General features: G+C 44.0%; 1 protein-coding gene and 1 non-coding gene across 3 annotated transcripts in view; both read right to left on the bottom strand.

The window, feature by feature from the left end:
• Positions 1–17469, bottom strand: part of ARCN1 (archain 1) — a 34021-nt gene that overhangs the window by 6186 nt on the left and 10366 nt on the right. The window contains exons 2-8 of one of the 2 annotated variants that reach the window (XM_023208397.1): positions 14852–15115; positions 12544–12723; positions 11898–12103; positions 10959–11123; positions 4797–4962; positions 2178–2325; positions 1337–1445 (exon numbers count right to left, since the gene is read on the bottom strand). In XM_023208397.1, the coding sequence (XP_023064165.1) occupies positions 1337–1445; positions 2178–2325; positions 4797–4962; positions 10959–11123; positions 11898–12103; positions 12544–12723; positions 14852–15115 (1238 nt within the window). The remainder of the gene's footprint in view (positions 1–1336; positions 1446–2177; positions 2326–4796; positions 4963–10958; positions 11124–11897; positions 12104–12543; positions 12724–14851; positions 15116–17469) is intronic. The other variant, XM_023208398.1, reaches the window with a different exon arrangement.
• On the bottom strand, positions 938–1040 carry LOC111540368. The gene has a single exon (XR_002730956.1). It is a non-coding gene; the product is annotated as a U6 spliceosomal RNA (small nuclear RNA).

Raw genomic sequence — 17469 nt, 5'->3', positions numbered from 1 at the left:
AAAAAAAAAAAAAAAAAAAAAAAAAATAGCTGGGCGTGGTGGCACATGCCCATAATCTCAGCTACTTGGGAGGCTGAGGCATGAGAATCTCTTGAACCTGGGAAGTGGAGGTTGCAGTGAGCCAAGATTGCACCACTGCACTGCAGCCTGGGCGACAGAGTGAGACTCTGTCTCAAAAAAATTAAAATAAAAACAGCCAGGCACGGTGGCTCATGCCCGTAATCCCAGCACTTTGGGAGGCCAAGGCTGGTGGATCATCTGAGGTCAGGAGATTCAGACCAGCCTGGCCAAAATGGTGAAACCCTGTCTCTACTAATAATACAAAAATTATCTGGGCATGGTGGCACATGCCTGCAATCCCTGTTACTTGGGAGGCTGAGGCAGAAGAATCACTTGAACCCAGGTGGTGGTGGCTGCAGTGAGTTGAGATCGCACCACTGCACTCTAGCCTGAGCAACAAGAGGAAAACTCTGTCTCCAATAAAAATAAAAAATAAAAACAGCTCCAGATCTACAAGTGGCTTGTTTGTTCAATTTGGTTTTAAAGTCAGTAAAATCCATCCATTCAAAGTGCTCAATGTATTTCAACAAGTGTATGCAGTAAGCACCACCACAATCAAGTCACAGAACAATTCTTGGCTGGGTGTGGTGGCTCACGCTTATAATCCCAGCATTTGGGAGGCCAAGGCAGGCAAATCAATTGAGCTCAGGAGTTTTGAGATCAGCCTGCACAACACAGCAAAACCCCATCTCTACAAATAATACAAAAATTAGCCAAGCGTGGTGGTATGCGCCTGTAGTCCCAGCTACTCGGGAGGGTGAGGCAGGAGGATAGCCTGAGCCTGGAAGGTGGAGGGTGCAATAAGCTGAGATCGTGCCAGTGACCTCCAGTGACAGAGAGAGACTCTCAAAAAAAAAATTCTTTGTTTTACTTATTTATAAATATGAAATGTTTCATAAAGTTGCAAGTCAGCCTTGCACAGGGGCCATGCTAATCTTCTCTGGTTCCAATTTTAGTACCTGTGCTGCCAAAGCAAACACAAGTCCTAGAACATTCCTATCATTCCCAAAAGTTCCCTTGTACCCCTCTGAAGTGAAGTACCTTCTTCTCTACCTCCTCATTTTTATTCAATAGTATTACCTTTTCCAGAAAGTCAAAGAAGTGGAATCACTATATAACATGCAGCCTTTTATATCTGGCTTCTTTCACAACTAGCTTTTTTAAGAATCAAGTATCTCTGAATGGACAGTCAGGTCAGGTAGGTGCTGACTCCAAAATGAGTTCCAAAAGACCAGTTCTGTAAATCCAACATAGGGGACACGGGGACAGCACTTACGGGAGTGGGATGGTGATAACCACGTCATTCAGTTCTAAATTATCTTCTTGTAGCTCATATTCTATGTTGACATCACAGCCATTTCCACTCTCCGAGGGCCAGCAGTTAACTGAGAAGAAAGCAAAGCAGTCATACTAGAATATTAGAAAAAGATGGCTGGGTGCAGTGGCTCATGCCTATAATCCCAGTGCTTTAGACAACCAAGGTGGTAGTATCGAGGTGGGAGGACTGGTTGAGGCCATGAGTTCAAGATCAGCCTAGGCAACAAAGTGAGACTCCACCTCTACAAAAAAAAAAAAAAAAAAGCTGAGGGTGGTGGCACTTCCCTGTTCTCCTAGCTACTCAAGAGGCTGAGGTGGGAGATCAGCTGAGCCCAGGAGTTGTAATGAGCCATGATCAGACCACTGCACTCCAGCCTGGGTGACAGACAGAGGGAGTCTGTGTCTTAAAAAAAAAAAAAATTAGCTGGATGTGGTGGCATGTGCCTGTAGTCCTAGTCCTAGCTACTCAAGAGGCTGAGGCAGGAGGATGGCTTGAGTCCAGGAGTTTTAAGCTGCAGTGAGCTATGATCGCCCCACTGTACTCCAGCCTGGGCAACAGAAGACGACCTTGTCTCTAAAACAATAACAACAACAAAACCAGAATGGTTTCAAAATAAAAGCTATTAAAAATGAAAACTAATGATAAAAATATACAAAATGCAGCACCAGGTCCATTTCAAAAGAAAGTCATTTTGTCAAAAAGAACTTTGCTATGGCAATAAAAATAAAAGCGTGCAAGCAAGGGCTATTTCCAGTTCTCAATGCAAACTAGCTTAGTGGGACTGGCCAGAGGCACTTACTTGTCAGTGGAATAAAAGATTCCTCTGTGGTTTGTAGTCTCCACTTTAGCACCCCTACATCACTGTTGACTGGAAATGACTTCTCTGGATTCTTCAGGCCAATTAGAGACTCTGCAGTGAAAAGTTTTTTATCCACATTTGGATGGGTCTAGAATGACAAGGAAAGGAAAACTCCTGAGGTTCAGACAGACAAGAAACAACCCTCTCTAGGCTGATATGGCCCATAATCTAAACATCTAAAATAGAGTACCTAACAAATTCCAATTCTTTTTCATTTTGAAGAAAGATTTACCTTCTTCAAAGACTTTTAAAATAATTTAAGATATTTAAAAACCAGTAATTAAAAAAAAAATTTCTGGCCGGGCGTGGTGGCTCAAGCCTGTAATCCCAGCACTTTGGGAGGCCGAGACGGGTGGATCACGAGGTCAGGAGATTGAGACCATCCTGGCTAACACGGTGAAACCCCGTCTCTACTAAAAAAATACAAAAAAACTAGCCAGGCGAGGTGGCGGGCGCCTGTAGTCCCAGCTACTCGGGAGGCTGAGGCAGGAGAATGGCGTAAACCCGGGAGGCGGAGCTTGCAGTGAGCTGAGATCCGGCCACTGCACTCCAGCCTGGGCGACAGAGCGAGACTCCATCTCAAAAAAAAAAAAAAAAAAAAAAAATTTCAACTCTAAAAGCCATTATAGAACAAGTTTGCACCTGAAAAAGTTAAAAGACCATTAACCAAGTCCTTTCCAAAAATACTTCACAGGGAACAGGTTCATGGCGGGGCCAGGTCTGCCAAGCAGAAGGCTCTAGTAAGACCCTGATCAGCTGCCTGGGTCAGATAGCATTTTTGGCCTTAGCAGAAAAGGGCAAGCTCTGTGTAAAGTCTAGTTGCAATTTTGCCTAGAGACTTAAAGTTGTTAAAATCCAAGCCAATTAAGATAGTTTTATCTTTTTAAAATAAATTGTTTTTGGGGAGGTTGAGGTGGGCGGGGCATTGGAGGTCACGAGTTTGACATCAGCCTGACCAACATGGCAAAACCCCATCTCTACTAAAAATACAAAAGTTAGCTGGGGCCAGACATGATGGTACATGCCTGTAATCCCAGTTATTTGAGAGGCTGAGGCAGAAGAATGGCTTGAACCCGGGAGGCAGAGGTTGCAGTGAGCCGAGATCACACCATTGCACTCCAGCCTGGGCAAGAAGAGCGAAATTCCGTCTCAATAAATACATAAATACATACATAAATAAATAAATAGCTGGGTGTGGTGGTGCACACCTATAGTCCCAGCTACTATGGAGGCTGAGGAGGGAGGATTGCTTGAGCCCAGGAGGTTAAGGCTGCAGCGAGCCAAGGTTGTGCCGCTGCACTCCAGTCTGCATGACAGAAAGAGACTCTGTGTCAAAAAACCAAAAAACAAAACAAAAACAAAAACAAAAATACCCAGAAGGGCTGGGCATGGTGGCTCATGCCTATAATCCCAACACTTTGGGATGATGACGTAGGCGAATCACGAGGTCAAGAGTTTGAGACCAGCCTGGCCAACATGGTGAAACCCCATCTCTACTAAAAATAAAAAAAATTAGCTGGGCGTGGTGGCAGGTGCCTGTAATCCCAGCTACTTAGGAGGCTGAGACAGGAGAACTGCTTGAACCCAGGAGGCTGAGGTTGCAGTGAACCAAGATCGAACCACTGCACTCCAACCTGGGTGACAGAGAGAGACTCCATCTCAGAAAAAAAAAAAAAAAAAACCCAGAAATCACTTTTGGATAGCACTTTACAAGCCAGCAAAAATGTTGTCAAATAATATAAGCACTGCTTCCAAAAGACAATTCTGTGCTGACTACGGGAGGGAAAGTAGACAAAAACACTCTTCCCTAACAAGGCTTTGTTCTTGTGACGAGATGTCAAGCTAAATGAAATGTGACAAGAACACCTGTAATATAAAGAAGGGCTTATATATATATCTATTCAACAGTTGGAATACACACATTTATACTGAAAGGATTTTATGTACTTTTCAAATACATCATTAGATACTGCCACTCAGTTAACAAAACAAGCACTGGTAGTTTATTTAATAGCAGAATGAGTAAATTTCGTATAGTGCCACCATGCCTGGCTAATTTTTTAAGTTTTTGTAGAAACAGGGTCTTGTTGCTCAGCCCTCATTGCTCAGGCTGTTCTTGAACTCCTGGGCTCAAGCGATCCTTTGGCCTCAGCCTCTCAAAGTGTTGGTATTATAGGCGTGAGCCACTACACCTGTCCTAAAGCCTTGTTTTTTTGAAAACTATATTTCAAGCAAGATCCTAAGTGATTAATTTACTGTTTTCATAACAGCAAAAGATAAACATCTCTTTGTACCTTTTGCTAGTGAGTATGAAGTCATTTATTAGATTTCAAAATGACCTTTTATTCAGTTCCAATACTTAAAAGCCATCCTAACAGAGCCGCTTTACTCACAGGTAGCTACTGTATGCAATAAATTAACTTCTTTCCTATGCATTTAGAGTGATGCTAGTTATATAACTTAAATAATTTTCTGTGGTTCATATTGGGAACTCTAGTTCACAAAGACTATAATAGGTAGACAAAGTGTTAACACTCCCTATCAAAAGCTTCTACACACCTGTAGCTGCACCCCTTTCTTATCTTCATTTTCCACATGAAGACGAATTCGGCCATATTTATCATCTGAGATCCTAAGCATGATCATGCCATGCAACTCCATATTCTGTAATCCTCCGTCTCGTCCACAGGTTAATGTGATCTTTTCTTCAATCTTCATATGTACACTACAAAGAGAAAGTAATACATTTGTTCAGAAAGGTAGAAACCTATGGCCGGGCACGGTGGCTCATGCATATAATCCCAGCACTTTGGGAGGCCGAGGTGGGCAGATCACCTGAGGTCGGGAGTTCGAGATTAGCCTGACCAACATGGAGAAACCCCGTCTCTACTAAAAATACAAAATTAGCCAGGCGTGGTGGTGCATGCCTGTAGCCCCAGCTACTTGGGAGGCTGAGGCAGGAGAATCCTTGAACCAGGAGGCAGAGGTTGCGGTGAGCCGAGATTGTCCCACTGCACTCCAGCCTGGGCAACAAGAGTGAAACTCCATCTCAAAAACAAAACAAACCAAAACAAAACAAAAGAAAAAAGAAAGGTAGAAACCAGAACTCCCTTTCTCCAAGGTCTAATGATTAGCCATTCAACAACGTTTTTTTAAAGGTGCTACTGTTATAGCTATAAACATTTAAAAGATGATACCCTTTGATACAGCAATTCAACAGACAAATTCTCATCTGTGCAAAACAATCTGCTAAGTTATTCACTGAAGAATTGTTTGTAATGGCAAAAGTTTAGAAACAAATGTCTGCCACTAGGGGGCTGCTTAAATAAAGGCAAATCCACGGGCACAGTGGCACACACCTGTAATCCCAACACTTTGGGAGGCCAAGGTGGGCGGATCATGAGGTCAGGAGATCGAGACCATCCTGGCTAACACGGTGAAACCCCATCTCTACTAAAAATACAAAAACAAAATTAGCCGGGTGTGGTGACGGGCACCTGTAGTCCCAGCAACTCAGGAAGCTGAGGCAGGAGAATGACGTGAACTCAGGAGGTGGAGCTTGCAGTGAGCTGAGATCACGACACTGCACTCCAGCTTGGGCAACAGAGCAAGACTCCACCTCAAAAAATAAAATAAAATAAAAAATAAAGGAATATTCACCCAAATGAATAGTTGGCAATGGTGAGAAAACAACTGAAAAAAGGTTCTATTTGAAAATATTTTCAAGCTTAAAAAAATTAAAATTATACAAGGAAGACATATATACCCTTTTCCAGATTCACCTATTGTTAACATTTACCCCATTTGTTTTATAATTTGCATATGTGTGTCTCTCTCTCTAAACATTATATATGTATGTTATACATTTGATTTTTTTCCCCTGAACCATTAAGAAGCAGATTATATACATCACGGCACTTTGCCCCTAAATACTTCAGTGCTTATTTTTATAAGATTAGGGCTATTCTGTTACATAATCAATCAAAGTACCATTATTAACTACCCAAATTTACACTGATACTTTTTTTTAGCTTTTTGTTGTTGTTTTGAGATGGAGTTTCACTCTTGTCGCCCGGCTGGAGTGCAATGGTGCAATCTCGGCTCACTGCAACCTCTGCCTCCCGGGTTCAAGTGATTCTCCTGTCTCAGTCTCCCGCATAGCTGGGATTTCAGGCGCCTCGAACTACGCCCGGTTCATTTTTGTATTTTTAGTAGAGTCAGGGTTTTACCATATTGGCCAGGCTGGTCTTGAACTCCTGACCTCAGGTGATCTGCCCGCCTGGGCCTCCCAAAGTGTTGGGATTACAGATGTGAGCCACCGCACCCAGCCTGTTGTTGTTTAAGAGATAGATCTTGCTATGTTGCCCAGGCTGGAGTGCAGTGGCTATTCAGAGGCACAATCACAGTTCACTATAACCTTGAACTCCTGGTCTCAAGCAATCCTCCTATCTCGGCCTCCTGAGTAGCAAGGACTATAGCCATGTGCCATCATGCCAGGCTAACACTGATATAATAATTGTATCCAATCTATCAATCATATGTCAATTTCATCGGTTGACCTAATAATATTTTTAATAGTAGTTGTGATATTATGATATACATATGTACTGGTTTTCATCCATGGTTCGTGGCTCATAACTCCCATATCCCTTATTACACATAATGTTGGGGCACTTTAGGCCTCAGGAGCAGCCTTCAGAAAACAGAATCTCTCTTTGACCTTCTCCTGCCCTCCTTTCACCAGCCCAAGGCAGGACTCTAATCTCCAAAAGGGGTCCTGCACCATATCCTGGAGGAAGATTAATGTTGCACAGAGAGGCCAAGAATCTGGACAGGCCTTGCTGGGTTTCCCCACTCAGCCTATCAGTATTAGGTCATACCCTTTGTCCAATCACATTTCTGCACACCTGTCAATCATGCCTATCCAATGAAGTCTCCATAAAAGGCTCAAGAGGACAGGGTCTGGGAAGCTTCTGGACGGCTGAACACATGGAGGCTTACAGGAAGATGAACAAGGTCTCATCCATTTTCCAGGAGAGTGGTGTACCCCTGCTCCCTGGGGACAGAAGTTCCTGCACCCAAGATCCTCCCAGACCTTGCCCTATGTATCTCTTCATCTGGTTGCTTATTTGCGTTCTTCAAAATATCCTCTGTAACAAATTGATAAATGTCAAGTAAGTTTCCCTGAGTTCTGTGGGGTGCTCTAGCAAATTAATTGAACCCAAAGATGGGGTCGTGGGAGGCCAAACTTGAGGTCAGTAAGAAGTTCTGAAAGCCTGGACTTATGACTGGTGGGAAGGAAGAATCAGTCTTGGGGGACTGAACTCTCAACCTGTAGAATCTGAGGCTATTCCCAGGTAGATAGCATCAGATTTGAACTGAATGGGAGGACACCAGCTGGGTGTGACTGCTTGATGTGTGCAGAAAAACCTAAACACACTGGATAACAGAAGTCTTCTGTGTTGATTGTTGCTGTTGAATGAGAAAATAGAAAAAAAGAAACAGTTTGAGTTGTTTTTTCTACACTACAGTAGTAGAGGATCCAGTCTAGGTAAGGTATTATATTTACCCTAGTTTCAAATAAGGAAATTCTTTTTTTTTTTTTTTTTGAGATGGAGTCTCGCTCTGCCGCCCAGGCTAGAGTGCAGTGGCCGCATCTCAGCTCACTGCAAGCTCTGCCTCCCGGGTTCACGCCATTCTCCTGCCTCAGCCTCCCAAGTAGCTGGGACTACAGGCGCCCGCCACCTCGCCCGGCTAGGTTTTTTTGTATTTTTTAGTAGAGATGGGGTTTCACCGTATTAGCCAGGATGGTCTCAATCTCCTGACCTCGTGATGCGCCCATCTCGGCCTCCCAAAGTGCTGGGATTACAGGCTTGAGCCACCGCGCCCGGCTGGAAATTCTTATCTCCAAAATAATTAAGTGAAAAATGCAATTGGAAGACGTGTCTAGATTTACTGCTTTGCATAAAAGGGGGAAAACTAGACACACTGTATATACACATGTTTTTTATTAATCTATATATCATAGACCACCCCCCTCAGAAGGATACAAAAAAAACTCTGTTAACACTAGTTGTCTCCAAAATGAGAAACTGGCATGGCTGCGTGAGAGAAAGACTTCTGACTGTTAACAGCTTCTGAGGCCGGGCACGGTGGCTCAAGCCTGTAATCCCAGCACTTTGGGAGGCCAAGACGGGCGGATCACGAGGTCAGGAGGTCGAGACTATCCTGGCGAACACAGTGAAACCCCGTCTCTACTAAAAAATACAAAAAATTAGCTGGGCGAGGTGGCGGGCGCCTGTAGTCCCAGCTACTCGGGAGGCTGAGGCAGAAGAATGGCGTAAACCCGGGAGGCAGAGCTTGCAGTGAGCCAAGATCCGGCCACTGTGCTCCAGCCTGGGCAACAAAGCGCGAGACTCTGTCCCCAAAAAAAAAAAAAAAAAAAAAAAAACCAAAAAAAAAAACAACTTTTGAATTTTATACTATATTAAAGTACAATCCAATTTTAAAAACATTAAAAAATGCTGCTGTTACAGGCAATTACTAAGTACAATCTATTCATATTCAGTAACAGAAATATGTTTGGCTGGATGAACTACAGAGGCTACAAAGAATATTTTGTTATCCTACCCTGTTCCCTGTTCCAACCTCTTAAGCCTTCCTAGAAACAAAGGCATCAGAGTCAAGATCATAAAGGAGTGTATCTTAAGACAATGCATGGCACCATTTTACCTTCAAAAAAGTTTGCTCTGTGCTCAAGAGGCATTTTATCATTTAGAAAAAAGAATGTCTCAAATTCTCTGTAATATGTGATGATCTCCAACATCTTTTTTTTTTTGGAGACAGAGTCTCACTCTGTCGCCTAGGCTGGAGCGCAGTCACTTGGCTCACTGCAACCTCTGCTTCCCGGGTTCAAGCAATTCTCTTGCCTCAGCCTCTTGAGTAGTTGGGACTACAGGCATGCGCCACCACACCCACCTAATTTTTGGTATTTTCATGGAGAAGGGGTTAATTTTTTGTATTTTAGTGGAGATGGGGTTTCACCATGATGCCCAGGGTCGTCTCATGAATTCCTGAGCTCAGGCAATCCGCCCACCTCAGCCTCTCCAAAGGGCTAGGATTACAGGTGTGGGCCACTGCACTCAGGAACATCTTTTTAAAAGTGTGAAGCCTGTCTCACTCAAAGCAACCACTAGGAAGAGCACAGCGGCTTTAGTGAATCAAGAAATTTATCCCAGTGTAACCCTGTTCATTTCATACAGAACAGAGCATATAAAGAGTAAATACTTGGCTGAGCGTGGTGGCTCATGCCTATAATCCGAGCACTTTTGGGAGGTGGAGGCAGGCGGATCACTTGAGGTCCGGAGTTCGAGACCAGCCTAACCAACACAGCAAAACCCCATCTCTACTAAAAATAAGAAAATTAGCCAGGCGTGATGGTGTGCGCCTGTAATCCCAGCCACTTGGGAGGCTGAGGCAGGAGAATTGCTTGACCCCAGGAGGTAGAGGTTGCAGTAAGTCAAGATCGCGCCATTGCACTTCAGTCTGAGAGACAGAGAAAGACTCTGTCTCCAAAAAAAAAAAAAAAAAAAAGCAAGAAAGAAAAAGAGTAAATACTCCTCTTTTATGCACACCTGATAGAGGTATCCTCCTGGTATTATCTTTCACTTGACCTCAAAACCATCAGCAACAGTAGAAGGTCTGACTTCAAGACGAGAAATCTGAGTCATGAATATGTGAACCAGATAACTACCACTTAAAAATGTCACCAGCCAGTACCACAGTCCTGAGATAGAGATGAATCAAAATATTCCATACCGGCTTCAAATATTTGAACTGCAAAAGATGGCTGCGCATGGTGGCTCAGGCCTGTAATCTCAGCACTTTGTGAGGCTGAGGCAGGCAGACTGCTTGAGTCCAGGAGTTCGAGACCAAACAAGGCGAAACCCCATCTCTACCAAAATACAAAACTTAGCCCAGCATGGTGGTGCATGCCTGCAGTCCCAGCTACTTGGGAGGCTGAGGTGGGAGAATCACTTGAGCCTGGGAGGCAGAGCTTGAAGCAAGCCGAGATTGCACCACTGCACTCCAGCCTGGGTGACAGAGTGAAACTCCATCTCAAAAAAATAAATAAATAAAATAAAAATGCAAAATATATTAATTTGCTATTAAAGATATCTACAAGATTTGGATTAAAGATTGGTTCTACTTAAGAGTTTTTAATTACAAAAAGTCATGCCAAAATACAGTCTGGGGTCACCATAGCTCTAGTCCCCTAATTCAGGTCCATTCTAAGAGATAAGCTATACACTAGGTGTGACTACGAATAACTTTAATTTAGCTATAAAAGGAAAGTTCTAAACTTCATAGAAAATAGGTGGCTGAGGGCCCACCAATCAGGGTTTAAGGAAAAAAAAAGGTCAAGTGCAGCAATGCATGCCTGTATCCCAGTTACTTGGGAGGCTGAGGCAGGAAGATTAACTGAGCTCAGGAGTTGGAGGCCAGCCTAGACAACATAGTAAGACCCTGTCTCAAAAAATAAAACAAAACAAAACCAAAAACGACCTTATGTTAATACATAGAATATGCTGTGAATAAATCTTTTAAATCAGGAAACATTAAAAGACAGAAAAAGAATTCATAGCACAATGAAATAAGATTTTTAAAAAATTATGTGGACTGTATTCAAAGCTTGAATTCTTACTCAAAGTTCCTACTTACCTTTCCATATTAATAGGTGGAGCATGCACTTTGGTTGCTTCAGAAGTACGCTTGCCCATACTGGAAGACATGATGGTTTCACCTTCAGATTTCAATTTGTCCACAAAGTTATCTACTTCCTTTCCTTTGGCTCCAAGTTTCAAAGCCTTGCTGGGGCCTGAAGGCCTAAGTGGAAGAATTTGAAATTCATTACCCAAAGGTATATTTTTACAAGCACACATGATGTGATGAAAACATTGTATCTTCCATCCAGAGAAACATACCTGTGCACAAAATTTTGCATATAATTTCGGGTAATTCACAGATTATCCCTAAAATCAATCTTTGAACATCAAGATTAAAAATCTACATTCTGGGCCGGGCGCAGTGGCTCAAGCCTGTAATCCCAGCACTTTGGGAGGCCGAGACGGGCGGATCACGAGGTCAGGAGATCGAGACCATCCTGGCTAACACGGTGAAACCCCGTCTCTACTAAAAAAAATACAAAAACCTAGCCGGGCGAGGTGGCGGGTGCCTGTAGTCCCAGCTACTCAGGAGGCTGAGGCAGGAGAATGGCGTGAACCCAGGAGGCGGAGCTTGCAGTGAGCTGAGATCCGGCCACTGCACTCTAGCCTGGGCGACAGAGCGAGACTCCGTTTCAAAAAAAAAAAAAAAATCTACATTCCATAAAGCATTAAATATCCCTTTCTCCCCCACAATAAGGCAACTCTCATAGGAAATTGAGGTCATGACATAATTTATAACTCTTTTATACAAAAGGAAAAACATCACATTCAGATTTCTTCTTTATCCTCACATTTTATGTGGCCAAATTTAATGTCATATCTTACTTCATCAAGTCCTTCATTATTTACAGCTTTCCAAGAAATCAGATTATCACTTCAAAGATAGATACATATACACCCGTCATCTGGCATTCTAAAGTACAATGGATTATACCTGGCTGGTGCAGGTGCCACTTTTGGTTTATCACTTTCAATGATGGTTTCTGTGATCATGGCAGCTGTGCTGCCTCCAGATACTGCAGAGCTGCCAAATCCGCCAAATCCTGGTGCTTTTTTGCCCTGTCTCTCTGCATCTCTTCGGGCCTGTTGTAATTCCTTTGCTTTACGACGCATCTCAGCCTTAGCTTCACGTTCTTGAGTCTACAGAAAAAGACATATATGAATGTAGCTGTTTTTTTTTTTTTTTTTTTGAGACAGGGTCTCACTCTGTGACTGAGGCTGGAGTGCAAGTGGCACGATCACGGCTCACTGCAGCCTCAACTTCCTGGGCCCAAGTGATCCTCCCATCTCAGTCTCCCAAGTAGCTGGGACCCACAGGCATGTGCTACTATGCCTGGCTAATTTTTTTTTTTTTCTAGAGACAGGGTCTCACTATGCTGTCCAGGCTGGTCTTGAACTTCCAGACTTAAGTGATCCTCCCACCTCTGCCTCCCAAAGTGTTGGGATTATAGGCATGAGCCACTGTGCCCAGCCTGGAGGTAGCTTTGAATTACATTAGCAAGTAAAAACAGGAAAATCAGATTAGTGAAGCCTAAGAGGAAGAAACACAAACGGGTAGTCCCAGAGAAGATTCTATTTACCTCTCTGACGGCTCTGAACACCTTCTCCTCATGAGAATCCATTTCTGTGAAGGTCCTGATCTGTGCCAAGTTAACATTCTCCCGGTATCCCAGGGCGACAATTTCATCAAAAGCAAAAATCAAATCAAAACAGTGCTCAGATATTTCATTCTCTTCTAAGGCTCGGCAATATTCAGGGATCTAATCATGGACACCAATAAAAAAGAAAGATTTAGAATTTATCAGCAGTTATAGTTCCAAGTCTTATCCTTTAAATTACATAAATTTCAATAACCCAAATCCCTTAGCTACTTCTAGTCTTTATTTTATTTTTTGAGATGGAGCTTCACTCTGCTGCCCAGGCTGGAGTTCAGCGGTGCCATCTCGGCTCACTGCAACCTCCATCTCCCAAGTTCAAGCCATTCTCCTGCCTCAGCCTCCAGAGTAGCTGGGACTACAGGTGTACGCCACCACGCCCAGCTAATCTTTGTATTTTTAGTAGAGACAGGGTTTCACCATGTTGGCCAGGCTAGTGTTGAACTCCTGACCTCAGGTGATCCGCTTGCCTCGGCCTCCCAAAGTGCTGGGATTACAGGTGTGAGCCACTGGACCCAGCCTAAGACCTTGATTTTTTTTTTTTTTTTTTTTTTTTGAGACGGAGTCTTGCTCTGTCGCCCAGGCTAGAGTGCAGTGGCCGGATCTCAGCTCACCGCAACCTCTGCCTCCCGGGTTCACGCCATTCTCCTGCCTCAGCCTCCCGAGTGGCTGGGACCACAGGCGCCCACCACCTCGCCCGGCTAATTTTTTGTATTTTTAGTAGAGACGGGGTTTCACCGTGTTAGCCAGGAGGGTCTCGATCTCCTGACCTCGTGATCCGCCCGTCTCGGCCTCCCAAAGTGCTGGGATTACAGGCTTGAGCCACCGCGCCCGGCCTTTTTTTTTTTTTTTTAAGACAAAGTCTCACTCTGTTGCCCAGGCTGGAGTACAGTGGCACGATCTCGGCTCACTGCAACCCCCGCCTCCCGGGTTCAAGCAATTCTTGTGCCTCAGTCTCCTGAGTAGTAGGATTTCAGGTGCCCACCACCACACCCAGCTAATTTTTTTGTATTTTTAGTAGAGATGAGGTTTCACCATGTTGGTCAGGCTGGTCTCAAACTTCTGACCTCACGTGATCCACCCACCTCGGCCTCCCAAAGTGCTGGGATTATAGGCGTGAGCCACTGCGCCCAAGACCCTGATTCTTACGGCCGGGTGCAGTGGCTCATGCCTGTAATCCCAGCACTTTGGGAGGCCAAGAAAGGCAGATCACCCGAGGTCAGGAGTTCAACACTAGCCTGGTCAACATGGTGAAACCCTGTCTCTATTAAAAATACAAAAATTAGACGGGCATGGTGGTGCACATCTGTAATCTCACCTACTCGGGAGGCTGAGGCCAGAGAATTGCTTGAACCTGGGAGACGGAGGTTGCACTGCACTCCAGCCTTGGCAAGAGCGAGATTCTGTCTCAAAAAGAAAAAAAAAAGGAATTGGAGTCTTTCTGTGTTGTCCACACTAAAGTATAATGCCTATTCACTTGAACTCCTGGCCTCAAGCAATCCTTCTGCCTCAGCCTCTTGAGTAGCTTGGACTACAGGCACATGCTACCGCACCTGGCCTTAGTCTTCATTTTTTTTTTTTTTTTTTTTTTGAGATGGAGTTTTGCTCTGTTGCCCAGGCTGGAGTGCAGTGGTATGATCTTGGCTCACTGCAACCCGTCCCCTGGGTTCATACCATTCTCCTACCTCAGCCTCCCGAGTAGCTGGGACTACAGGTGCCTGCCACCATGCCTGGCTAATTTTTTTTGTATTTTTATTAGAGCTGGGGTTTCACTGTGTTAGACAGGAGGGTCTCGATCTCCTGACCTTGTGATCCGCCTGCCTTGGCCTCCCAAAGTGCTGGGATTACAGGCATGAGCCACTGCGCCCGGCCTTAGTCTTCATTTTAAGCAAGACTTTGGCATAAAGTCTTAAAGGGGTGTGTGTGTGTGTGTTTGGATCAGTAAGTCTTACCTAAAAACATTATCTAAAAAGCACAACCAAACAAGTATCAGAACTAGAACGGCAGATTAGAACAACTGCTTAAGAACTGGGAAATGAAAGAGTAGTTCCCATATTCTTTGGGGACACCCAATAAATGTCTGCTGAATAAACAAGGAGCTGCAGCAGTAAGTCGCTGGGGTGGGGAGTAGGAGCCTGCAAACTGGTGAGCATCAGCTTCTTTGGAGGAAAAACTAGTTTTGCACAAAATGTAAAACAAAAAGTGGAACCCAGTATTATAGTAGTACTCTTACCACTCTTGAGAAGAGCCTTAGAGTCTCCAAATCTTCTAAAATGTTGCTGTTTTTGGTAGTGATCAGTACCATATACAGTTTCTCCATAGGCTGGTAGACATATCTTACACTCTCTGTTTCAACAAACGTATGTTGTTTTCCAGTGTTCATGAGCTTTGGAAAAGCTGCTAATAAGCCCTCAATCCGAGTTCGGGTCATTTCCACAAACTGTCGAGAGACAATAGCCTTTCCTGCTTTTGTGCAGACCGCTGCTGCCAACAGCACCTGCCAGGAACATATGCATAAATAAGTACTATTATTTCTTCACATCTGTTTTCTCAATATCCCAGGAAACGTTCCATAGAATGACATACTCATTTAGTGACAGAACTAGTAGTAGTAGTATTTTTAAGACGGTCTTACTCTGTCACCCATGCTGGAGTGCAATGGCAAGATCACAGCTCACTGCAACCTAAGACTCCTGGGCTCAAGAAATCCTGAGTAGCTAGGACTACAAGTGCGTGCCACCAAGCCTCGCTAATTTTTAAAAAGCTTTTAGTAAAGACAGCGTCTCGCTATGTTTCCCAGTGTCTCGCTAGGTTTTCCTGGTCTTGAACTCCTGGATTCAAGCAATCCTCCTGCCTTGGCCTCCCAAAGTGCTGAGATTATAGGTGTGAGCTACCACGACCAGCTGACATGACGAGCAATAGAATACTGACTTTCACGGGCACAGTGGCTCACACCTGTAAACCCAGCACTTTGGGAGGCCAAGGTGGCTGGATTACTTGAGGTCAGGAGTTTGAAACCAGCCTGGCCAACATGGCGAAACCCCATCTCTACTAAAAACACAAAAATGAGCCAGGCATGGTAGCATGCACCTGTAATCCCAGCTACTCAGGAGGCTGAGGCACGAGAATTACTTGAACCCGAGAGGCAGAGATCGAGCTACTGCCCTCCAGCCTGGGTAACACAGCAATACTCTGTCTTTAAAAAAAAAAAAAAGAATGCTGAGTTTCAAACTTTTACTTCATTGTTCTTTTCATTGTAATACGTAATTCATAAGACAAAGTTAAGGTAGAGGAAACTAACGCCATTATTTCTGTTTTTCAATAACATACCTATAGAAAAACTGTGTAATGAAATGACCTTTTTCCAAGACCATACATATATTAAAGAGTCTCCTGTGACTCAGAACTGGGTTGCTCTCTGCTTTGGCAAACCCATAAAGAACAGCTTAAAACTTTTTCTAAAAAGAACAAGATATTTCCAAGCCCACACTGAAGTGTGATCAGGCAGATTAAAAATATTAAAGACATAAGAAGCCCCTTACATTTATTATTTTTATCTAGAATATGAAACCAAGCTACTGAGTCTAAATTTATCTTCTGCTCCTTGACTAACTTTCCCATTCACACTGTCTTACTCCTGGACATCCAAACAATTTGCAAAATAAAAATCTAAATGGCTCAATGTTTCACATAGGTTTTGATACTAGGCAATGATCAAGACCTAATAGCCCCCTGTTTTAGCATCTGGCATTTCACTAAACAAAACAAATAAAGCACCAAAGGAAGAAGCGGAGACCTCAAATGCCATGAGCAGGGGAGTAAGAAAATTAAGTCCAGTCTCCTCAGTGCAGGAACCCAAGAGCTCATTCACAAGCACAAGTAACAAACACTATTAAAACATTTAGGAAGCCTCAATGCTAGGATATAACCTCTGAAATATCAAAATCCTACTGGTCAGGCTTCTCAGCTTTATAGAAAGCTCTACAGGTGAGTAGCTTGAAGAAAAACAAGTTAGCCAATTTAAATAAATATTCTTATAGTTTCTTTCTTTTTTTTTTTGAGACGGAATCTTGCTCTGTCGCCCAGGCTGGAGTGCAGTGGTTGGATCTCAGCTCACTGCAAGCTCCGCCTCCCGGGTTTATGCCATTCTCCTGCCTCAACCTCCCAAGTAGCTGGGACTACAGGTGCCCGCCACCTCGCCCGGCTAGACGGAGTCTCGCTCTGTCGCCCAGGCTGGAGTGCAGTGGCCGGATCTCAGCTCACTGCAAGCTCCGCCTCCTGGGTTTATGCCATTCTCCTGCCTCAGCCTCCCGAGTAGCTGGGACTACAGGCGCTGGCCACATCGCCCGGCTAGTTTTTTGTATTTTCTAGTAGAGACGGGGTTTCACCGTGTTAGCCAGGATGGTCTCGATCTCCTGACCTCAGGTAATCTGCCTGCCTCAGCCTCCCAAAGTGCTGGGATTACAGGCTTGAGCCACCGTGCCCGGCCTAATATTCTTATAGTTTCAATACATCAATAGTTTTGTATTATAGGAGAACACAACATCCTTATCCACTAAAAATAGGTAATTAGGGTATGTGGGAGACAATCACCATCATGCTTATTTCTCAGCAGCAAGTGGTCCCGAATAGCTGGAACTACAGGTGCCTAACACTATGCCCAGCTAATTTTTTTTTTTTTATTTAAGATGGAGTTTCACTCTTTTTGCCCAGGCTGGAGTGCAATGGCGTGATCATAGCTCACGGCAACCTCCACCTCCCAGATTCAAGGAAGTCTCCTGCCTCAGCCTCCCAAGTAGCTGGGATTACAGGTGCATGCTACCATACCCAGTTAATTTTGTATTTTTAGTA

The sequence above is a fragment of the Piliocolobus tephrosceles genome, chromosome 13 (assembly GCF_002776525.5).
Source record: "Piliocolobus tephrosceles isolate RC106 chromosome 13, ASM277652v3, whole genome shotgun sequence".
Lineage (NCBI taxonomy): Eukaryota > Metazoa > Chordata > Mammalia > Primates > Cercopithecidae > Piliocolobus > Piliocolobus tephrosceles.
This window is presented reverse-complemented; position numbering and strand designations above follow the sequence as displayed.